The 25,157-nt window shown below is 37.2% G+C and overlaps 1 protein-coding gene across 1 annotated transcript; it reads left to right on the plus strand.

The window, feature by feature from the left end:
* Nucleotides 1-1,720: 1,720 nt before the first annotated feature.
* DNAJC15 (DnaJ heat shock protein family (Hsp40) member C15) lies at nucleotides 1,721-14,814 on the plus strand. The gene is made up of 4 exons (XM_019612164.2): nucleotides 1,721-1,879; nucleotides 7,397-7,473; nucleotides 11,421-11,491; nucleotides 14,529-14,814. Exons 1-4 carry the CDS (start codon nucleotides 1,736-1,738, stop codon nucleotides 14,597-14,599), a joined length of 363 nt encoding a protein of 120 aa, XP_019467709.2. The 5' UTR covers nucleotides 1,721-1,735; the 3' UTR covers nucleotides 14,600-14,814.
* Nucleotides 14,815-25,157: the final 10,343 nt, after the last annotated feature.

Below are 25,157 nucleotides of genomic sequence, written 5' to 3' on the forward strand. Positions count from 1 at the left end.
CCAGGGAGGTTGTGGAGTCTCCTTCTCTGGAGATATTTAAGTCTCGCCTGGACGCCTACCTGTGCGACCTGGTGTAGGGAACCTGCTTTGGCAGGGGGGTTGGTCTCGATGATCTCTAGAGGTCCCTTCCAACCCCTACAATTCTGTGATTCTGTGAACGTTAAAGGATTATGCTATATTGTACACATATATAAGGGTGTTGCAAGGTGAGACTTTTTATTACAGGAGAATACAGGAGAATCTAGTGGTATGAAGATGGTGCTTGACAAATTCAAACAGAGAAGAATGAAAGATTTTAGTGGTTACAGTTATACCTCATATTAACCTGTTCCTGTAGTACCTTGTTTGTTACTTGAACTCTGCATCTGGATTTGTTTTTCTGAACACAGGTCGGGGGCTTAATGTGATTTACATGCTGATTTATTCAGATGGGATAAGTGTGGTCTATTCTAGTTTTGAAATACACGAATCAATTTCCATTACTTTCAGGATGTAAACTCAGCCACGCTCAGCTGTGTGCAAATGCATGTGCCAAGAATAGATGCATATAGATACATCCTAATACAAAAAAATTCAGCAGGTATTTTGTGAGTGCAGCTGTTTTATTTTAATTAGTGGAGGTAGAGACAAGATACTTGGTGATACGCATCTATTAAGAAGCGAGTTAATATCTATATCCTTGTATAGAAACAGAAGACATTAGAAGTGGAATTTCTTCTGCTGGTTAAGCTGAATTAGTAGTGACCACTAACAAAGAAATGGTTATTGTAAGCTTTAAGAAGGTGACGTAATATATTATTAATACATGACAGCATTTCAGCAGTGGAACTCTAACAGGGGTTTTGACTTCTGTGTTAGCACAGGCAGACATAAATGGCTACAATAACTTACAGAGATATCCTATATTTTAAGTCTGAAAGCAAGATGTTCTGTGAGTAAGGGAGAGCCACGTCTTATAAAAATGTTTTCCCCATTATATTTAATAACAAATTACATTCCTAATGAATAATTAATCAAAACAAAAATTGAGGGGTTAGAACCTACAGGGAAAGCTACCAGTAACAGCACAAATTTTGATTCTTAAGTTGGTAGACCTTCTTTGTGCTTCAGAGAACAAAGTCTAATATAGATTCATGTACCCTTTCTTAGCTATAGACGTTCACTGCCATTTGGGAGTTGAATGTCTCTGAATCCCTGAAGGTTTCTCTTTGTAAGAAAATAAAATGTAGAATGTACAAAATATGTGATTAAGCATACAACATTACACCAAGAAACATGTAGTATGTAGATATATTTTTTTGGAAGACATAACCTTTTAATGTTATTTAATAAATAATGCACACCCAAAGCTAATGTTCTTATTGCACTTTATCTTAAAGTTCACAACGCTGATAACTTCATCTGTCATATTGAAATGCATTTAAATCTTATTTATTTTGTGCACAAACACAATGGATGTTTGCAGACCATAGCTATGTTTTTATATTATGTGCATTACCTCCCCACACACTCTCAGTATAAAGACTGAAAAATGTAAACCTCTGCAAGTTTATCACAGGACTTCTGCTCAGGACTTCTGCTGGGCAGGATCCAAAACCAGCCACTGAGGGAATATCTTGAAAAGCAGTAAAGTGCAAAGGTACCATACAGAAAATAAATGGAATGAGAAGGTGAACAGTGAAGAATGATTTTGTTTTATAATTCAAAATTCTTTCTGCTTCAAACTAATGAACAGATGTCAGACATTTTGTGTATGTGTGTGTTTAAATGTCACTTACGGTTTCCTTTGACTTCATTTTTTTCAGGTCGATATGCATTCCACCTTTGGAAGCCATTGGGGCAGGCAATTACAGAGACAGCAAAAAAGATTTCAACTTCTGTAAGTTTGGAGGTTACGTGATACCAGCTAAATCTACTTATATGTCAAATATTTAGAAGGAAGTAAGTCATTTTATGTTGAATATCACAAATGCCAGCTAGATTTATTTTTTATTTTTTTCCCCTGGATTGGAGTACTCCTTACTCTGTATGTTCTGTCATTTATTTGATATATTTTTAAGATCATCTAATAAACTTCCTGGACGAGTTGCCAGAGGATAGAGGAGCTTGTTTTCTTTGTTTGCAACTCACATGTGAACAAGAAAACAAGCACTTCCATCTCTTTGCACATCAGTTGTCTTTTTGTTGGAGTAGTTCCAAACTTTTTCTCAGTTGCAGTGTGTATGAGCCAGATACGGTGTTACAGAGTCATAGGGATTGGAAGGGATGTCTGGAGATCATCTAGTACAACCTCCCTACTAAAGCAGGTTCCCTAGAGTGTTCCTGGATCACTTTTCATTCCCTGTTCCCTATACTGCATTGCTATTGTGAGACCAACACCAATTTCATTTTTCCCTTTCTAAAATCAGTTTTGGAGAGGTTCCCATGTTGCCTGCCAAAATAACAGGGGGGACTCTAGGTACTGTGAATTAAATTGCTTTTATGTGATGTGGATACAGTCTGACTTAAAGGCTTGCTAGAAGTAGCAAGCAATAAGGATATGCAGCATCAGAGTAGAGAGTGCTTCAATCTTCATCCTCCCTCTCCAGAAGTTTTACTCCAACACATCTATCCATTTGTTAGATACAGGCTAAAGAATCTAAATTTAGACATTTGCATGTAAGAATTCAGGCACTGACTCTCTAACATATGGAAATATGACATACTACTGCATAGAAAGGTGTCTGTTTCTAGGAAACTGTACCCCTCTGAACGACTTTGCTGGCTGAGCCAGTCTCACTACAGGTCTGTTTTCCTTGATGACTTTCAGGGTACTGCAGAATTCACTAACAGGAGATTCTGAATTCTCAGTGTTCCTAGTCTCTGGAGCTGAATCTATTTCTGCCTTCATATCCTGCCTTAAAGCCCAGAGTTCTATGTTTTTCTCCAGCAGAATATTCTGTTACTGACCTTGAAAATACAGTGAACAGCAGAAGACATGAGATCTGCTAGATACAGTAAAAACTTATTTTTGGTTTACCACTACCTACCACTACCTATATATATTTGTTAACTTTATATTTATGAGGGTAATGACAATTTTTTACTTCTTCTACAATCAAAATCCACATTTAAGACTCTTGTGCAATTCTCAGCGAAGGTTGTCTGTTCTGTAACTCTACAGGTCAACCTTCTTGGAATATGCTTTTTATCCTTAACAATCAGTTATTTCCTATTGATCATTTGTCATTAAAGCAATACAAAGTGAAAATTCTATATACAAAGATCCTAGGTAAGTACTTATTTTCCAGATTTCTTTTAGCAGCATTGTGTGATTTTGTTTGGGGGAATTTGAAGCTGCTATATATAAACTGTGGGATAGCAGTTTCATCACGTCTCTTTACAATATAGTGTTCTCTAAACTGTGCTGACAATGGAAATCAAGCAGTCAGTACTTCTAATGATGTTTACTGGAGAAAGAATCATTTGTGACAGTCAGTGTCTAGGCTCAGTACTACTTCACTGTAGTGCTTGAAGGTTCCTAACTTGGTCACTATATTTTTCAGTGGTTAACTTAGCTTTCCAGAATCAAACTCTGTCCCTCATCACAACCTTTTTAGGAAGACTGTGAAGCAAGCTGCCTGTTTAAAAGCTAACTGGTTCTCTCTGTAAGCTCCTACTCTCTCTTCCTGTTTGCAGTAACTTTTTTTTCTTCCCTGCTTTCAGCTCTTGTTAATTGCAGTTTCACAATGTGATGCTGTTTATCCTTTCCTCCTGCTCACTAATAAATTACTTACATGAGGTCAAGTTGAGCAATTATGAAGTGAACATTTAAAATGTCTACTTCTTGGATCTTGAGTATCTGACATTATTTACTTAGCTAAATAACTAACACGTACAGTCAACAGTTATCTTATATCCAAAAACAGCAAATAAGAGCAAGTAAGTAACATTTTATTCTGAATTCCTATCTCTCATTCAGTTTTAACTTACGCCTGTTAAATTTATAGACTTCTTAATGATGAAGAATAAATGCTCCTGTTAACTTAGTCATTGTGCTGTTGATTTTTGGAGAAATACTTCTTTTTTTAAATTAGTTTTAGCTTGAACCCGATTTTGTTACTGGTATCACTAATGCCAGTGACACTGTTTTGGTTCTCTGGGTAGTGACACAGTCACAGCAGTCATTTGTTTTTCCTCCTCAGACAGACCTTAATGCTGTCAATCATAACACTAATTTCTTACTTCCTACTTTTTATTTCCCCTTTTATTTTAATAGCTATACCTTTCTTTGTTGAATCAATGGTATTTATAATTCAGCCACAGACACAACAGTTCTAGGCAAAATTGTTAAAAACTCCAAATTCAATAGTCCTGAAAATTCCAAGTTCTAGAAGAAAGGATCTCTTTAATGCTTTGCTGGAGATGTTTGTACTCAGTTTTCATTATTTGATCTGTTTCTGCTCAGATGCACAGATCTCTAAATTAAGAGCTAAGAGTAGCAATCATCTCTTATAATATCTAGTCCTTCTTACTTTTTTTTTTCCCCCCAAGTGAAGTTAAGGAAGTTAAAATTGATATCAGCAAGTTTTACGTTACATTATAACACAGCTTCTAAAGGTGTTTTGTTGTGTCTTTCATTTTGTGTGTACATGCATTTGTTTTTTTCTTCCAGCATTGTTTACTTTTTTCAGTCGATGATTATGTCAGTAGTGGAACAACACACAGGTTATCAGAAAAAAACACCACTTCATGTAATATGATGTGATGTCTGGTTTCAGTTACGAGTATCACTTATCTTGCATGGAAATAGTCACTCTTCTGCTGTATTGTGCCATAAAAAGTATCGTGAAGATGTCAGAGTCCAAATGAGTAGGATTTTCTTAGCTGACTGCCTAATGCTAAAATTTGCAAGAATGAATACACATCTGCTGAGCAAGTCCAGACATTTTCTGTTTCCCCCTTAACCTTTAAATAGCAGTATTTGCTTACATAAGTTGCTAAACAGTGACAGCATACACGGAAATGAAGCAAATTAAATGGTAGCTCCCCTGCCCCTCTCCAATGGCAAGAAGAAATGCAGAGCTCATTCTAATGATTTTTCCAGTACAAAAATTCTTTGCAATAGCCAGAGTTAAATAATAGTGTCTGGAACTGTGTGCAAATCAGGAAGTTGTCATAGCAGAAAAATATCTGAATGTAGTTTCTTTTCATTGCAGTCATTACCAGAAATTAAGTCATGTTTTTCTCAATTTTAATTTGAATAGTATGGAAAAGTTGCTTTATTTTGGACCTAGAAATTTGCTGAGATATTTCCTAAAATGAAGACCTGATGTTTCTTCCCCCTATTCTAACCGAGGGGAACAGTGACTTTACATCTAAATTCCTTTTGCTTTAAATTCTGTTGAAGATCAAGATCTTAATTTAAGAAATTCATTATCCTTATCCTGTGCTTCACTTCTGAGAAGAAAATGTTTTTTGTTGACCACTTCCCCTGGCTGATTTTGAAAGTTCATGTTTGTTTATTTACCAAAGGACATAAAAAAAAAACCCACATAATTTCTTATTTCATTCCTCTTGAAAGCGAACCGAATGAAAGCTTCTTGAAGTTAGAACAATTTCAAGGACGAGTGCTTTACAAACATGAAAAAGTATTTCTGAATTTAAGCCTATAGCCATTCCTCCTTATTCCGTGATATCAAATGAGCTATTTAAGTGATATCGACCAAGAACAGAGAGGAACTTTGCTAAGAGAGAATTCAAATATTGTTCTTCTCTACATGAAGAGCATCCTCTTATTTTAGAGCTGTGTGCTATGGATGAAGAGCAGAGAGGAATTAACCTTTTCAGAAATCTATCTGTATTTTAGTTTTTTGGAAGAAGTTCTGGAAAACACTTCACAAGGCATTTAGGTGTCTTTTTCTCTCCTGGTTGTAGCAATTGTTCAGTGTCCTTGCAAATTTCTGGGCAGTTTTACCTCTTCAAGGACATTACCTGGTGGCCATTTAATCAGCAAATTGTTTCCTCTTGGAGGACTGGAGAAACCATTTGTGTTCCCTGAGTATTCCATACTCTAGCCTGTACTGTTACTGAGTACTATTACAGATGTGCTTTGTTTTACTCTGCAACTGTAGCAGTAGTTCCTCAATAGATTTTTGTTGTAGGTGCAATGTATTTGCAGTCAGATCGGTCTTGATGATAACTGAGTTATTACAGAGATTATTATCTCATGTATGATTTGCAGTGGGGTGAAAAGAAGAAAAGTAAGATTTGCTTCAGACCATAGCAAACTACAACAAATCTCTTGGGAATCGCTGCCTTTAGAGACTTTCTGTATTGGTAGCAATACCTGATTATTTCTGAAGTACGCTTTTGGGTGAATGTTGTTCCTGATCTTAAGCACTTTGCTTAGGCATCATAGAGAAACCCTTGTAAATGCTTTAATGCTTTTGATATTATTTGAGTTTGTATAAATGTAATGCAAAATTCTCACTGGATATGAATGGATATATTTAGAAACTAGTGAGAAAAGTGTTTTATGAAGGGCCAGGCACACTTTTGCTTGGGGGTAAAAGGAACATTTAAAAATAATCTCAACTCTTCTCAGGCTAGACTTCCTTATGATGGCTTATTTTTCCCCTATTAATGTTTGCATTGAGAAAAAACTTCCATTTTGTTTGGTAATTTCTGTGTGCCAGTTCCCAAAGGCTACATTTTTAAACTACATCTGTTGCCACTGGAAATTCTGCATCTTAGACTATTATTTGTGTAGCAATGGACTACTCTCTTATTCTTTTCTAAGAAAGATTTGCATTTAGGAGATCGTTGCTAACCATTAATAATTGTTCATTAACTTTCTTTATTTTTTTTTGTTTTTTTTTTTAATTTAAAGATGTCTTTATAGTTGGCAGATACACTTTCAGCCTAATCTCTGGTGTCTATTCTTCATTTCCTCTTAAAACAGTGACTAAAGTCACAGTTGCTAATTCTTGGATACCAGAACATAATCACTCTTGCCATTTTCCATTTCAGTGCCACGAAAGCTATTTTTAACAACTTTTTCCCTTTCTCTTTCCTGCCCTCATGAACACATACAGTGTATCACTTTATACTAGCATGCACTTTGATTCTGGACTGTTTTGCCTGAAGGCAGGATTTTAATGATTGTAGCTATTAATACCTCCGATTAGTACTAGAAGATTGTAAAAACACAGATAGCTATTTTTAAGTTGGCTTTTGTATGTGTTAACACCCAGGAGAAGTCCTTTCATACTATCTGTTTTCTACTCGTTCCATGTCTTCAAAGTAAGTTATAGGTGAATGTTAGGCTCTCAGTGGGATGGAATAAATATGATTTAGGTCATGGCACCTCGTACATGAAACTAATTATTGCTTGTTTTGCCTTCTTTTTTTCTAGAGTCTTTCGTTATACTATAAAGGAGGATTTGAGCAGAAAATGAGTAGGCGAGAAGCAAGTCTTATTTTAGGTGTAAGGTAAGTGTGCTGCATTAATATGGTTTTGTTTGGTAAGTATGGAATGAAGAAGATGCATATTGCAAGAACGTAGAGTACTCCAGCCAAAATCTTTTTTTTTTTCTTTTTTTTTTTCCAAAGGCTTGTAATGGCTTATAAACCATTTTAATATTCTGCTTAAGCTAGAAAGCAAACAATAAAATACTAATAAAACATGTGTCTCGTGTTTGGCTTGAAGGTTTGGTAACATACTGCAGTGGAGAGAATTGGTGCTCTTAAAATAGAATAGCACATACTGTGCTAATTAGTGCAATCACATGGCTTGGTTTTCAATAAAAACCTTGAAATGAGCAATATTGTAGATTATACTGATGAAGAAGGAAAACAGATCAATTTTGCTTTTTTTTTTTTTCATACAATGATTTTTTTCCTTTCTATACCCTTTGATTTGTATGGATTAAAAGAGTTGCAGCGTATTCCAAGCATAAATACATTGAGAGACTTGTCATTTAGCTTGGGTATAGGAAATTATTTCCAGGCTGCAGAGTCAATAGATTTTTGAGTAGAAATTTTTCAGAACCATGGATGGCCAACAGTAGCACATGTCTTAGTGTTTCCTGTAAAACAAATGGTGAGTTTGAGGGCTCTCCAGCTGAGCAGAGCAGATCTGACCTCAGGTAGTGGATTTTCTGATTTAGATTAGTCCTTAATTTTAAGGTGAGAAAAAAATAAGGAGAATGGTTTGAATTCTCTCCGGAAGTTAGGTGGTGAAAATTGGGGCTAAGAAATGGCACACAAACAAAACTATGCTTGCTTCTGACATAATGGAAATATGCAGATGTGGCAGTTCTTTTTAAAAGTTTGTAAAATAAATGATTACATTTTCTTGAAATATGTCATGCTTGCACACAGAACAGCAGATTTATAGGAATGTTGTACAGAAATATATCCTTGGACCTGTAAGTTTGATATTAATATTCTCACTTACTTTAGAAGGGCACATTCAGTGTTGTTCCAGAGTAGCACACTGCAGCTATGCATTAAAGTGTGTTTACAGTGGCAGTGCTTACTCTGAACACTGCTCATGTACATGTCTGAAATTTCCTCATATCAGTAATCAGTCTCCTGTTAATTTTTTATCTTAATAGCTTGAGTCTGAACAGTGACACTGCTTGATGTGTTTGGGCTCAGTCTTTCAATTAGCATTCGTAATCAGATACAACTAAAGTCCTTAATGTTTAAAGGATTGAACCTTTAATTGTGTAGCTGCGTGGCTAATATCTTTATAGGAAGTTCTCACCCTGCTTGAAAAGAACTCTTACAGGCCAGTTTTAACTCAGTTTACTATAGTGAATGTATAGAAGAGCCACCAAAAAAAAGCAAAAAGCTTTTAACATGTTATGAAAACTGCCAGGATATGCAAGAACTAGGTTGTCTAGAGACTGATCTTATTATTCTATCCTTTGTTGTCATGTCATCACCTCCAAGTCATACTAAATTTTTAAGCAAATGATTTATTCATTATTTCAAGAATATGTATGGACACTCTGTAAGTAATAAACATGAGGCATGATAAAGGTGAACATTTGAATGGGGCCCTGGGCAACTTGATTTAGTACCTGATCTAGTGGGTGGCAACCCTGTGTGGAACAGGGGTGCTGGAACTTGATGATCCTTGAGATTCCTTCCAACCCAAGCCAAATTCTGTGATACTATGACGATATAATGGTGGCTTTTTAATGTCAAGTACATTGACTTTTTACACATTCCAGATGTTCTTCTGTAATAACCATATTCAAAAATTGCAAGGGTTTTGGCAGAAACATGCATGTGTATTGTTTGCATTTATCTATGGAAAAGGTGTCCAAAGCTAAAGAGCACGGTACTAAAAATGTTAACAAATCATAGAATCATAGAATCAAAGAATGGTTTGGGTTAAAAGGCACCTTTAAGATCACCTGCTGCTACACCTGCTACAGGCAGGGACACCTCCCTCCAGACCAGGTTGCTCAAAGCCCCATACAGCTTGGCCTTGAATGCTTCCAGGGAGGGGGCATCCACAGCTTTACTGGGCAACCTGTTCCAGTGTCTCATCACCCTCACAGTAAAGAATTTCTTCCTAATATCTAGTCTAAATCTACCCTCTTCCAAATCTTAAGTTTTATTCTGTGAAGAACAGGTTGCTGAAATTCAGTACAACCTGGCAACAATTTTAACTGTACATTCAGTAGGAGGAAGTGTTGGTAGGAAACATGGGGGAGTGCCTGAGATGGCATGGGAAGTGAAAATATTAGGAGTTTTTTTCCTAATCCTAAGGCAAAATTGTTTTACGGTAGCAAAATACAGATGTCCTAAGAATAATGGTTTACTACTATGAAATCGCTAATGCTAAATTTCTGAAGTGTGTGATAACTCTCCTCACAAGCCAGGTTCCAAGCCCCTCACTATGGTGGCTTTTGATAAGCCTGCTCCCTACCACCATGTTCCCTTCCAGCCTCACCAACTCTCATCTGACTGAAGGGTCTGCCATTTGTGCAGATGATCAATACATCTGAAGGCAGGGCTGATGTTCAGGAAGCGCTCTAGGCAGCCTCTAGGAAGAGGCTGACAGAAGCCCATCAGCAAGGACACAGATGGCTCAGGTTGTGAGTTCAACAAGAGCATGATTTTGACATGAAGGTATTTTTTATGATGCCATTTAAGGTTTTAGAGAGCAGTCTTTAGAGCCAGATAAGCAGTATGTCATTAACTAATCGAATTTATATAAAATACTATCTTTGCAGTTGTTTGCTAGGACAAAACTGCATGATTTTCCATAATATGCAGCTGCAACTTTTCCAGGTAAACGTTGCCCATCTGAATTTCAAAGTAATGCTTTATTATATTCAGGTTTTATTGTTACAATGAGAAAATACTATTAAACAACAGATTTACAAATAAAAATATGGGTATATTTTATTTCTAGCTATCTGGTAATAAATCGTTTTTATAGTTTTTAGTTCAAGGCTTTTGGTTAATTCTTACTTTGTTCAATTGAAATGTTCTTTTTTGCAGTTTTTTACATTTTTTTGGAATGTTCTATGAAGTATTTTTGTAACATACCCTAATTTCCCTGTGATAGTAAAATAATTAGAGGTTACTGTGGGAGTTAGGCTGATATCTTGCATTCAAACTCTACCTACAGAAAAATTAATTGAATAATTTCTGATGAAGAAGTGGAAAACACTGTTTCATTTCTGCATGCTAACAAATTACAAGAAACCAAGCCATTCAAACTGTCCTTTTGCATACCAGAGCCTACTGTGCCGGTATATTGCATCCATAAGTGGTTATTTGTCTGGTAAGGTACATATTTAATTTAGTTGGAGTACATATTTTATGTATCTGTCATTGAAGGAAACAACACTATATAGCTCTTGTAAATCAACATGTCCCTGAATGCAACACGTTGAACAGCTTTGCAAAAAATAACAGAGTTGTTTTTTCCTAGGCTCCAACAGAAAGTATTTATAGCAACTATAAAAATATTTACAGTAGAACAAAATATGATAATATTAAATATTTGATGTTATGTCATTGGTCGTATAAATACCTGTTTTCTAGGAGCAAAGATGTATTTTCTGCATTTGATGATAAGAATACCAACCATCTATATTCCAGAGCTGTTTTTTCTTCCAAATTATGTATTTTAACTGGCTTTGGGTTTATAAAGTTTGAAGAAAAAAGAAAAAAATCAACAAGAATGGAAGGATGTTTGCACGTGTCAAATACAAAGGCTTTTTAAAAATGTCCTCGGTGTGACTTACATCCCTTTGTTAATATTGCTTCCTCAAAGATGCAATTTTATGTTTTGTCCACAAGATGGGGAAAATCTCAAGTTTTAATTATTTTTGAAGGCAGTATAAACTGCTAATTTATAGCCTGAATGCAGTGGAATTTATGGTAAGCACTTCAATTTATTTTTGCAGTCCATCTGCTGACAAGGCCAAAATCAGAGCAGCCCATAGAAGAATCATGATCTTGAATCATCCTGATAAAGGTAAATGTTTATTTATTTATTTTAATCAAAGCTGGAAAGGAAGAGCCCTAAATGAGATCCTTTCAGTTTACTGATTATATAAATAACCGTGCTGTATGAAGTTTATTTATAGACTTAAGCTTCTGTGCATCTTATCTCAGATAAAGTAGACTGATTTCTAGGCTTTATGAACCACAGCTTTAAGCAGTTTCTTTAAGGTTTTCTTAAGGTGCTGCTTCAGGTAGGACTACGAATTTGTGGATCAGTGCTCCACACACATAGAAAAAAAAATCCAAACCAAACCAAAACAAAAACCCAAAAACCAACTTCCTCCAAAGTATGAAAAAAATGAACTGTAAGATTTTTCTTAAACTCCTGTTCCTGTTTTGAAATGAGATGGACCACTCACATGGAGGAAGGTAACGTTCTGTGGGAAAATGTTCTGCATAATTTCAGACTTCCTTGAATTCACTTGGAAAAAAAAGTAAAGCTGGGTACTGTTGCTTTACTAGTGAGGTTTTTAATGTAAATTTATCTTATAGAAAGGCTATTATTATAACTTTAACTACACTACAGCTGCTTGAGAAAGAAAGCCCATATGTTCATTGCTGTTTCTTCTTTAAAATAACAGATGGTGAAGAGTTACGCTGTATTTCAGAAGTCAAAAGGCGAAATCATAGGGTTTTTGTATTCTTTTTGAGAGAATTACAGGGCTCCCTGCTTCTATCCCATCTTAAAAGAATGGAAAAAGTAACTGACCGCTGGCTGTGTGAAGTGTTTAGTCAATGTTGTTTTATTGTCTTTACCACTTGGATTTAATTCTAAAGTTTTCTTGCTTATTTGATGTCACACTTCCATTTTTTACACTTTTGTAACGTAGAAGTTACACACACATATATTAAAAATGCAGATTTTTCTGGTTTATTATGATGGCCAGAGACCTCTTAACCACTAGAGTATCTAAGAGGTCAAAAGTTTTTGTAATGAATTTCAAAGTTTTCTTGTGGCAGCCATTGGAGACTTGAGCCAGAGTGGTGAATTTCCATGTGGATGCTGAGTTGCCCTAAAAAAGCAGTTCCTTTTACAAAGATCATTTTAGGGGCCAGTTCTTACAGCTATAATGCACCTGCAGCTAGGCACAGTGCAGTTTTTGATGATGTAGTGAGCCCTCCTGTGTGCTATTAAGATGGGGCATTTTCTCTGGAGCACCAGTTGAAAGGATTTGTGCCTCCATGCTGCCCCTGCAGCTCTTCTGTCATAACCAAAGAGAGAAGTGTTGTCTAATGTCTTCAGCTTCAGGGCTAAGACCTAGAATAATCTTGAACATGTGGCGTTGCAGGGAGATTTGCTTGCTTATATTTGCAACTTCATTTCTTCTGGCTCTGGTAGCACAGATGTGCTTTTAAAAGTAATATCCAACATTAGAATGTAATTCTACCAGCTGGCGTTGGTAGGAGAAAGATCAATAAATATAGATTTGAAAACTTACTCATATTACCTGAGATTCAAAATACTGAAGACAGCATGATTAGAAATAAATCACTAATATATAGAAGTTTGCATAATAACATCCTTGGTGAGCAGTACTGAAATGGTTGCTCATTAACCTTTGCACAATTCAGTTTAAAAGTGTTTTTATATTGATATACTGTATGTTATTTTTTATATTTATTATTTATTCTATGAAAGAATGCTTGCTAACAGAAACAGAGGAAGAGATGAGTCTTTTGGACTTGCTTTAATTATAAACAAACACTTAGGCAATCATGAGATTGAATTTTCTCTCATTGGAGGGCTGCAAAATTAATATGACACTTCAGGGTGTTTCAGGATGTGAACATAGTGAAAACACTTCTCACTGAATTGAATTTACTTTAAGATCCTGCACTCTAGTAATGTAGAAACTAAAGGCAAAGTTGAAAATTACTTGGGATACATAGTTTATTGCAGTTTATAGTCCTTACTGTTTTATCTTCTTGTCAGGTTTTTGAAAGAAGCAGTAGTCAGTGTAGTAGACAATTTTCTGCCCTTGCCCTGACTCACTTTCCTCAAATGTCTTTGCTATTAGGACTGCATTCAAGCAAAACAAAGCATGAATAAGACAGCTGAACTCCATTATTTTTTCCAGCTGTTTTATTAGGCTATGAACTGACTTTATAATGATTTGGATTCCTGCAAAAGTGACCTAAAGAAGTCTTTGTGTTTACGAGCGTTTAGTGCTAGTTCTTCTGTGTGTCTTCTATCACTGTCTTCTCTGATGAATGAAGAATTACGATTGAGCAGCCCCCTTGGAAAAGGCTGGTTAGCGTGCTGAGTAGTATTGCTGGAATCACGTTTTTATGTAAAAAAGAAATGAAGATATATAGATGCATTCCTGTAAGTGGTAAGCTACTGATACAGACCTCGTAATGTTGTTTTCAGTGACTGCAGGCAGATGGTTGGCACTCAAGGGGAGAGTTAAAAAACAAACACAAAAAGACCACTGAACTGTAATCAAATTGTTAGATGGAGCGTAAAGCAATGACAGTGTTCAGGACTAGAAGTTAGAAGGCGTACCATGTTCAAATAGCTTTAATGTGACAGTTTCTGCCTGGTAATTCTGAGCGTCTAGAGTAGGAGAGGCTTGGAGTATGCGTGCACATGCTTGATGATTTGGTCAAAATTATTTATAAAATGTTGCCTCTTAGTTTTTAAGGTGGGTTGACATAATAGCTATCAGCTTTAGATGAATGTTTGAGACAGCTGACCTTGCATACGTTTGCAGTAATGCTGCAGTACAAATCTAAATCACACCAATGTGAAATGCTTTTAGATTTCAGACTTCTTTCCAAGACAAATTGTTTAGCTTTATTCTTAAGCAACTTCAGTTTTGTTTACATTCTTCATGTTACCTTATCAATTAGTTTTCTTTATGTCAGTGCCATTTTTTAATCTTTTGTATGAAAAACATCTGTTTAGGAAGGAAAAGCTAATAAAAGTGAGTGATAGAGATGCTGTTAGTGAAGTTGTTTGGTTCTCTAACACGTAAACGGTATTTCTCTGCCTTTTTTCTTCTCAGGTGGATCACCTTACTTAGCAACAAAAATAAATGAAGCAAAAGACTTGCTGGAATCCAGTACCAAAAATTGAAATCCTAAGACTTGCATCACAGAAAATCAAAATAAAAAAACAGCAGAAAACAAACACAAAAACCACCTGCTTCTTATGTATCTTTCTCTGGAAGATTCAACAGATACAGTGTGCAACAGCTTTCATATGTACTTCTTCTGCACAGTTGGTTAACAGTGCACTGGATGTTTATATTTATTGTTGAAATTAAAGATTTAAGACTATTTAAAAACAAACTGAATTCTTTTACAGCTGTGTTTCAATTTTAGTGTATTCTTACTGAATTCTGACACATTACAAGCTTAGAGATTCTCTTAAAATGTTTTTCTTCACAACTAGTACTTCTGTGAAACTTGGAACTTCTAAAAATTGAATGTGTCTTGAATATAGATTTTACCTTCATTGATGAAGATGGTAATTGTCAGAAAATGTGTAATAATGTATTCAGTCAGTTCATGGTGTCATGGCAGACTCATATGGCAACTTTTCAGCATCACCTTACATACAGTGGAAACGAAGAAAGCACGTCCACATGGTGTGGGGTCAAATGGGTTTTTATAATCTGTTTATTAGATAAGTTAGTCATGTCTGCTTGTGTGTGATTGATACAGTGGGGAGCAAACATGGCTGAATCCCTTAATAGCAGTTTCTTTGCTTATTGCTTTGTGTAGACTTTCCAAGATAGGTCCACATTAGTTAGTTCTCACATCACCCAGTTGTAGATGGCTGTACTTGGTTATTTCCTTGAAAGGATGGAATAATATGATGGTTTTCTGTTGTTTTGTTTTAATGTATCACATAATTCCCATTTTGTCACTATTTCCCTGTATTAGGGAGAGATGACAAAATCTAATTCGACTCTGACCGAAAATGCTAAATATGGGTGATTTAGAGACTTTGTGACATATATTGTCATTTCCTGACAAATAGACAGGATAAAGCAAAAAAGGATGCGTGGAGAATTCTGCTTGGTACTGGGCATACACACTTGTGTCATTTAACTAATTCTGTAATACAAAAGGTTTGTGTATGAACAGGAAAAAAAAACACAAGAAACTATGAGGACTGTCACTGTGGAAGGAGAGAAGTGGGATGGTGGAGTTATCCCTAATTTTCTGAAGTGGAACCTGTGTGTGATCTGAGTCATTGCCCAAAACGAAAATTGATGTCTATGTTAGGTAGCCACAATATTCCTCCTAAGAATTTTGAACTGACAAGCTGTTGTTTTCACATGATTGCCTTTCTTTTTGTTGAGTAAAATGAAGTATAGAGAGCTAAAGTATCAGTTGAAACCAATGCACTGGAGATTACTAATCTAGTTCTTTTCTTACAAATCAACTTTCTATATCTTTATAGGGAATATGTTTTTATTTTTTGTCAGATTGTGGTGTTGGTCATTTTCTTCCTGATCTCATTATTCATGTCTGATTATTTTGGAAGAAACACTTCTTCTTTTTCTGGTATTCAGTTATGAGAAAGATTGTCCTCCTTGATATTAAAAAAAAATATCAAAAAAACCAAAACAAAACAAAACAAGCTCTAGTTTTTGTCCTCTTTTGAGTCTTCTGACAAATTAACAAATTTGATAAATTAACTTTGGCTCTTAGTATATCTGGAAAATGCCATAAAATGAGTGAAGCTAATGAGCAGTGCTTGTAAAAGCATAATAGTTGTGTGCCTAGTTCTCTAACATCACATGTGCAATAGCATAAGTAGGTATCTATGAAAGCAACTAATTCTTTCCTTGTCTGTTCACTGGCAAAGCTTATGTTTTACCTACTAAATGATGTTTGGGAGGATGAAAACAGGACAGCAAATGGAAAGATGTAGTCAAGCAAATCATGTAAATACTGTTCAATTTGTTGTCACCAGTTGCAAACTGTGCTGGCTAAGGATTGTCTTTGGAGAACACTCACGCAGACTGCCATGCAGAACAGCACCTGTTTGGTACTTTAGTCCTCAACTGGACAGATACAATTTCTTTGGTAGCATATTCATTTAACTTCACAAATGTTCTGCCTCTTGAAACTACTTATTTGTCAGGTGCAAAAATTCTCGGTGTAAGAGAACAGCATAGAAATTGATTTATTCTGATGCAAATGCTGTCCATCCATAATTTCAGCAACAAGTAAAATAATTTTTAGTGTGTTTTAATGTTCAGAAGGTCTTCATATGTACCTTATTACTAGCCTGGGAATTCCCAGTTAGCTTTCTCCTTACACTGGAAGTGAGAGAGGACTGAGTGCATTAGTTTGGCATTGCTGCAGGTGATTTCTAGTTATGTGATGAGCAGCTTGCTCACCTGCCTTGTTTTTGCTCTTAGTCCTTGGGAGCTTGCCCTCATCTCAGCAGACTTAGACATAGGTTCACAAAAAGACTGGATGAGATCTGATCATCTGACTGCAAGAGTGTAGCTTGCAAAAACTCTGCTGTCCTAAAATGGGTCTTTAGTACAATCAGAACACAAGGGCACAGTTCATAAAACTTGCTTGATCTCTTTGGGAATTGTAGAGGTAAAGATTTTTACTCCTGTATGTTTAAATTTTTACTGCTTCAAAGACATAGAACTGTTTCTATCTTAACAGTCATATCCTTTAATCCGCAGATTTGGTACCTGGTGTCTTAGGTTCCCTAAGAAGCCTGGTCTGGTTGTAGAGTGTTGTACAGGATAATGTCCTTCAGCCTTGGTGTGAAAATCCTCACATCTGTCCTGGTACTCAGATGAGGCTGGTGGTAAGGCTGGGCTGAGGAGATGATGGCATTTGTTCTGCTTCCTGCTGTAGTTCTGGAAGAAGCATAAAACTTCCAAGAAGCAGACTAGTGAGCTCCGGTCCACACTCCTGAGACAGTTTAAAAAATCAGATAGTGTCAGCACAGCTTATCACAGATGATATCACTAGTTTCTTCAGGAGTGTAATTTTCTGCATGTTGGGCTTTAGGATTTTTCCTTTAATTCACATTCTTTCTCTGTCTGTCTGTCTTTCCATCCTTGACAAGCAGCACAGTGGACTGGCACTAAATTTCCATCCTCAGCCTCTAGAACTACTTAGTTGAATTGTGGTACATTCTCCATGGGTTATCAACAGCAAATTTTGGCATATAGGTTTCCAAGAATCAGCAATGACAGCACAATCCTGGGGTTTTTAGATTATGTAATTTCAACATTTGTTGTCAAGCAGAATGAATGTGTACGTACATGTACGTATAGACATTCTTGCTTATGCAGATATCACTTTTCAAGATTCTCTGAGGATCTGAACTCCACTCCACAGTGGAGTGCATTTTATAAAATATTTTCCTTGCATTTTCCTAATCAGTCTATTACAATTAGAAACTGAGAAACTGAGTCGCCTTCATCTTTAATGGGTATTGTTGCATAAAGAAGCCAAACAAGTAAATAGAAGACATCACCCAAAACATCTCAAATTTTTACTTCTTATTTCATTTATACCCAATTTAGCTCTAAAGCAAGCACACACTTCATGTAATTAAGTCTTTTACAGAAATTGTGGCACTTCTCATACTGTACTTCTACAAGCTTTTTCTTTCTTCAGATGCATTTAGATGCAAAAACAAAACAAACAAACGAACAAAAAAAACCTGGAGCTTCTTGGCATGTTGCCCAAATAACTTCGATTTGCAAATAATTAAAACTTCAACTACCTATTTAAAATAGGTTGTTTGTATTTTCTTCCATTTTATAAGTTTGTTTCCTTGTTCTGGGCACCAAATAGGAGAGAGGGAATTTTAGGGCAGCCTTAATGACTGTTGGTGACCTGCAAACCATGAGGTGAGAGACTTCTTTCTGATGAGTAACTTGAATTATTATCAATAATAAACCTATTTCCTTTAATACTAAGAAATCACAAAACTATATTTAGAATGAGAATATCACTTGGTAGCTTCATCCCATTAACATTCTTAAGATTTTCTAGGAGGTAGTCATGGTACACAATAAGCACTGAACAACTTGATGTGACATTGAAACCACCTACTGTGCTATTACAGCTTCCTTATTTGTATACTAACTTATACAAGGAGAGGTTAATTTGTTTGTTTGTTTGTTTTTTAACTATAGCAGATATTACATGTAATAAACTCCAATTTTAAATAATAGTAAATTTCCTCTCCAGAATGAATCCTTCTGGAACAGATGTATAATTTAAGCATCACATAAGGCCTGGGTTTGGATACAGTGGTTTCTCCTATTGGAATTGGTGTGTAGATCCTAAGCCAGGATGCCATTGGCCTTCTTGGCCACCTGGGAACATTGCTGGCTCACATTCAGCCAAGCATTGACCAACACCCCTAGGTCCATTTCTTCCACACAGTATTCCAGCCACTCTGCCCCAAGCCTGTATCATTGCTTGAGGTTGTGGCCAAAGTGCAGTATTTAGCACTTGGTCTTGCTGAATTTAATCCCATTAGCCTCAGACCAGTGATTCAGCCTATCCAGAATGGCTATCCTTCCTTCAGGCAGATCAACACTTCCAGCCAACTTGATGTCATCTGCAAACTTACTGAATGTGCACTCTATCGTTTCATCCAGGTCATCAATAAAGATATTAAACAGGGCCAGCCCCAAAAGCCACCCCTACAGGGGGATGCTACTCGTGACCAGTCATTTTCTTCTACCAAATGGAATCAAGCTTCTATTTGTTACATTCTACTGATCTGAGTACATTATTTAACCACCAACCAACATCGCTTTTAGCAGTAAATGGATACTGTGGGGCCTGAAATACTTGAGAGAGCAAGCTGGAAGCCTGGTGCTGTGCCACAGAGCAACATCGGCATGTTGCTTACACGCACAGTTGGCACCTCTATATGCTGACAGTACACAATTAGAGATTTCAGCCTTTGTTGAGTCAGGTGAGGTCTCTTCTACCTCCTTTTGCTAAGCACACAATCTGCAGATGTTTTCAGGACTCCTGTCATCCCTTCAAGCAATCCTGGTAATGAAGGAAATGCATCTGCTACTGGCCTTTTTCTCGGTGCGGCCAGTTTACATTCTGTCTTCAATAATTCATAAGCCTGCAGGAAGTGCACCAAAATGACTCCAGCTACCTCCAACTTTTTGGGGCAGAAGGATAACAAAAGTGGTTTCACAGAATCTAAAGTCTGTCAGTTCATTGGTGGAAGCACTTAAATAGAACTTATTAGCTATTCAGGAGGAAGGTTTCGCTAAAGGTACAATGCATTTATGTAGAAAAGTACAGTATAAAAGTACAGTTCAACTCCTGAAAACTGCCTACGTAAATAAGCACTTGTCACATCCTATTTTTGTTGGTCTTTTTTTTTTTTTTTCTCCTTCTAAACTTGTTTACTGTATTGCTGTCATGCTTTTAACCCTGAATTGGCTGGGTCCCAGTCCTAGCAGGGTTAATAACCAGTGAGCTTCACTACTGCGTTGCTTTGATGAGGTAGACAGTGGTACAGGCATTCACTCAGAAAAAAAAGCACATGCTAGTGTCACCCATGGCACAGTCTGGACTACAGAGACTTTATGCAGTGTTTGGAAGAACAGGCTGTGGTCCAGATTTATGAGTCTGGAGGAGAACATTAATGGCGAATCCAGAAATAAATCCACCACACATCTTGAAACCTTAATTACCACTGGACTTAACAGGAGAGGTACCAGCATGTCCACTGGTGGGTCCAGAACCACTTTGGCTCCGTATCATCCATATCTAATTTCCAAGTTTCTGCATATTTGTTGGGCACTGTGGTGGTTAGCGCTAACAGGCTTTTTCCTTCCTATGTGCAGAGACATAACATAGTTTTGAGAAATCAGAGGTTAAAACGAAAAAAAAAATAAGTGCACTTTGAAGCTGAGGCGAGGGAGCAGCTGTGGAAGGGTTTCTAGAGCACAAGTTTGATTGCAGACATCAGAATGCAAGTTACTCAAATGTTCAGCTCTTTTTATCTATTTTAGATGTGGCTGTTAGCACCTTGGTACTTGTATACAAAGAATACTTGATATCACAATCACAAAAGCAATAAACAGCCCTACAAAGGCAGAGATCTAAGGTGACTCCTTTAAGTGGAATCTTACTTTAAGCACGATTTCAATGTCACGTATCATAATTGCATCTAATATTAGAGACTGACTTAACACAATGCAATGTCAATGACAATATAAAGGCAATCATGAACAGAGAAGATAGCTTAAAATGTTTTGGGGGATGGAAGGAAGGATTACACTGTAATGAAGGCTCCTCAATACTCTGCAGATCTTTTTCAGCAAGCCAGAGGGATTTTTTTTTTTTCTCCTAAGCTTCTGGACACTTTATTCATGCTTTCATTTTGGTACAGAAGTCTGCCTGAAATCTATAAATATGATCTATTTTTGGTATTTTTTTCCCTTCCTCACACTTGTGAATCTATCTGCTGCTAAGCACTGAAGGTGGTTAGCAAGTTGATGAGATTACTAATGGCTGAGAGTTAAATAAGAAAGGGCTCTCTTATCCCCTCCATTTTCCATTCCTAGTGATTTGGCTTGGAAGATGTGAATCTAAACTCCTTTGGCTCTACCAGATGCTGAGATTGGAATGAAAATGACATACCTTTTCCTGAGTGTCTAGGAATTGCTATCATATTTTTCTGTGGACACTGGTTGTGGTAGCATGACTTGTTATATTAGTAAAAAATAGCAGCTCCTGAGATCCCCGTTGGCTTGCATGTGGTTCCCTCCTGTGCTAGGGCTTGGGATGGGGCTACAATTTCAATGAAACCAAACTGCATGATCTCTGATGTTAATTTAGAGGAGCACACACATAAAGGGGCTGGAAATGAGCAGCTTTTGACTATGGCACATGTAAGATCCACAAATCCAATCGCAATCTGACACATTTGTGGTTTTGGTCAGTAATTTACCACTGTTTGGCTGGGATATGATCTCTCTCCTGCCTTGAGTTCCTCCACCAGAGCAACAGACACGTGTCCTTTTATGCCCAGCTGAAGTCCTGGAGTGACAAAACCCAAAGTAGTACCTTACAAAAGCCATGCAGCAAAGCTAATGAAGAATGCAAAGGTTAACGTGGTAGAAGAAGGGAGAACTGCAAGGAGGGGTCAGACATCAAAACACTGAACTTTACCAGGGCTTTTTCTATTCGTTTAAAGAGCTTCTTCCAAAATTTGGACAAAGAAAGGCCAACCCAGAGGATCAGACAGTCCCTGACTTCATGGTCTGCAATGAAAGCTGGGTTGCTGGAGCTGAAGCTGAACAAAGCTTTAAAGGTGACCCCACTGCAGTCTCACAATGCCTGGATTTTCAGGAGCTTATACAATGGATATGAATTCCCTTCTAGTTTCACTGGGCTCCAATTCTAATAACACTTTGAATGTCAGCAGTGATAACTATTACTTCTTTCAGTTCTGAAAGGAAAGAAGGAAGGAAAGGAGGGAGGGAGGACACAAAATAAACCTGAATAAGGTATGAAGTTCTCTTTCTAAGAAGTGCCCCCAAGCACTGTAGAGACTTACCCCACTGGGACCTGTTTGACACTTCAGCTTAACACTTGAGAGTTTAAGTGACCCTACGGAATATAAATTAGCTTATGCTACTTCAGTGCCAGGTGCTGAGCAGCCAGTGCTTTGGAAAGCTGACCTGTTTATTCGAGTTGATTTGAAGCTTAGCTGCAAATGCTCCGTTTTTGTTGGTTTGAGAGTGGAGGTGGGGAAGACGTGTCATTTTGTTTCATATTGTTGAAGTTTTATCTCAAGAGGCTGTTCAGAAATAGCAAGGAAGTGGAAGACGCCCAGTGTGTTGAGGTGCCCTTGCTGCCTAGTGAATGCCCCAGAGGTGAGGATGCTGAACTCATAAACAAATGACAGCCCAACCATATCTTGGTCCACATCAAAAGCAGTGTGGCCAACTGGTCAAGGGAGGTGATCCTGCCCCTCTACTCTTCAATGGTAAGGCCTCACCTGGAGTACTGCATCCGGATGTGGAGTCCTCAGTACAGGAAAGACATGGTCCTGTTGGAGCATGTCCAGAGGAGGGCCACAAAAATGATCCAAGGGATAGAACACTTCTCCTACAAGGACAGGCTGAGAGACCTGGGGCTGTTCAGCCTGGAGATGGCTGCGGGGAGACCTGAGAACAACCTTTCAGTATCTACTGTGGGGATATATGAAAGAAGAGGATAGAGTATTTAATAGTTGTGACAGGACAGGGGAAATGGTTTCAAACTAAAAGAGGAGAGATTTAGATTGAATATAAGGAAAAAGGTTTTTTTTACAATTAGGGTCTTGTGGTACTGGCACAGGTTGCCCTGAGAGGTGATGGATGCCCTGTTCCCGAAGACACTCAAGGCCAGGATGGATGTGGCTCTAGTCATCTGATCTAGCTGTAGGTGTCCCTGTTCATTGCAGGGGAGTTGGATTAGATGACCTTTAAGGGTCCCTGCCAACTCAAACAATTCTATGATTCCATGACTTTACAGCCCTGAAAATGAGTCTTCTGCTACAAGCTGGTTCTAGCAATAGTCCCTAATAAAAATTCAAGCCTAGATTTGAAGCCCAATTTAGAAGCTGAAATCACAACGACTCAATAGCTCTTAATGATGTCAGCTGCCAGCCCATGTGTTTCCAGACCAAAGAAGAAAAAGACTATTTCAAGTGACACTGTGCCCCAGCACGGGCTCCACAGGGCAGTGGTCATGGCCCAAGTTGCAGGAGTTCATAAAGTGTTTGGACAACAATCTCAGACATAGCACTTGAATTTTGGATGGTCCTGTGTGGAGCCAGGTGTTGAGCTCAATGATCCTTGTGGGTCCCTTCCAACTCGGGATATTCTGTGATTCACTTACAGATAGGAGGAAAAAGGCAACAACAATAATTTACAGTATTCCCTGAAATTCAAAAAGTGTGAATAAGAAATGCTTTCCATTTTTTGAATGACTCGGTGTTTTGTAAAAATATGGAGAGGAAATGACTTCACAAATACAGAAGCATCCTTTCAGTTAAATAACTATCACACCTGGAAAAGCTACCACTAATTCAACACATTCCTCTACTGTATCAGTCCAGCAGAGGATGATAGTGATTCTGATTGCAAATGTCTAGTTTCAGTTCAATAAATAAAAGTAAATGGAAGAATGTGGCAGTTCTGTCAACCTCTGAACCCTCCTTTTGTATCCTTGCTTGCATTTGTGAAAGAGCATCAAACAGGTCTAAATGCTCGTCAACTGGTAGCCTACAGCTATACTGATACAGCCTGGTAAAAAGCATGCTGCCTTCCTTTTGTTGCTTTATGAAATAGTCAGCTTTCATTTTTAGGGTTTTTGTTTTGTTTTCTGCCACCAGCAAATTGCTAATGCCTCTGCCTGGCAGGCAGCATTGCCTCAGCCTCAGTGCAGCATTTCTGCCACCACCGCCTAAGGCTGAAGAGGATTCTGAAGAGACTGGAAGGGAGGCTGAACATGACAAGGTGCTGGGTTTGTGTTAGAGTTTTTCTGTCCTGAGGACTTTGCTTCTCTTTCTTTCATCTCACATATTATTTCTAGACTTAAGAGGGAAGCAAAAATAAGTGTTTGTTTTCTGAAGACATTGACAAAGTGAACCATGCTTCAAAGTAGAGGCATCTTTTCCATTTTCTTTTCAACATTACACTGCTGGGCTCTTTTGTAGAAATGCATTAAAACGAATCTGTTTCTGGTTAAGCATTGTGGCCACAGCTGCATATAGCCGGAAATCCTAATAAACCACTCCAAGTTACAGAAAGTGAAAACCACAAAAATCAGATGAGAATTAAAGCATCTCTTATACTTCATTTGAATGCAGATGATGAAACCCAGCAACAATCACTCTTGACTGTATAAAAAGTGTAAGCACTTGAAACAAGAAAAATAGTGCCAAAGTAATCTACTGTAATGCCCTTAAATTCACTGAGTTTTATTAAGAATTAATTTGTTTCATAATGTTGGAAAGAAGGAGGAAAATGAGTTAAAGCCTTCTGCTAGAAATTCCAATCAGCTCTGAAGAGAAGAGGTGAATGAACACTGCTAATCATAAATTAAAAAATAAATCACAATATCATAAAAATCTCTTCTTAAGTGCTTAAAAGTTTAAAGTTTTCATTAATTTTTCCTCCCTGTACAGTGGTTGTTCTTAGTGAAAGTTTTCCTAGTACAAACTTTGGGAAAATGAACTTTACAGCCAGGAACAAGTTAAAAGAAATATATATATTTTTACTATTCATAACAGCATTTGCAAGAATTGTGCAAATATATATCTACTGAGATAGTGGCAACAGAAGAGCTATTGTGATTAAACTCAGCTCAAATGTTCTGCAGTAACTACTTGTACAATATGGAGTAAAAAGAAATAGTAGTGAAATAAATAGAAGAAAGGAAATTGGAGTCTGCTTGCAGATGTATTTTGAGAGCTGAAATAGAAACTAATTTGAACACTTGAATTATTCACTGTGAATTACTCACTTATTTCTGCTGAAGACTTGGCCAACAATAATGGTTTAAGATGGAGATATGCTGTTAGAAAACGTGTGCTGTCATTTGAAGCCTATTCCAGTCAGCATGGAAGTTTTTAAAACTTTTCTAAACATCTCAATTATGAA

This window comes from Meleagris gallopavo, chromosome 1, assembly GCF_000146605.3.
Source record: "Meleagris gallopavo isolate NT-WF06-2002-E0010 breed Aviagen turkey brand Nicholas breeding stock chromosome 1, Turkey_5.1, whole genome shotgun sequence".
NCBI classification, from domain to species: Eukaryota; Metazoa; Chordata; class Aves; order Galliformes; family Phasianidae; genus Meleagris; species Meleagris gallopavo.

Excerpts from the sequence above, each read along its gene's own strand:
- DNAJC15 (XM_019612164.2), top strand. The coding sequence starts at position 1,736 with ATGTCAGACATTTTGTGTATGTGTGTGTTTAAATGTCACTTACGGTTT. Across the intron at positions 1,880-7,396 it reads CAAAAAAGATTTCAACTTCT|AGTCTTTCGTTATACTATAA; the intron begins GTAAGTTTGGAG and ends CTTTTTTTCTAG. Across the intron at positions 11,492-14,528 it reads CTTGAATCATCCTGATAAAG|GTGGATCACCTTACTTAGCA; the intron begins GTAAATGTTTAT and ends TTTTCTTCTCAG.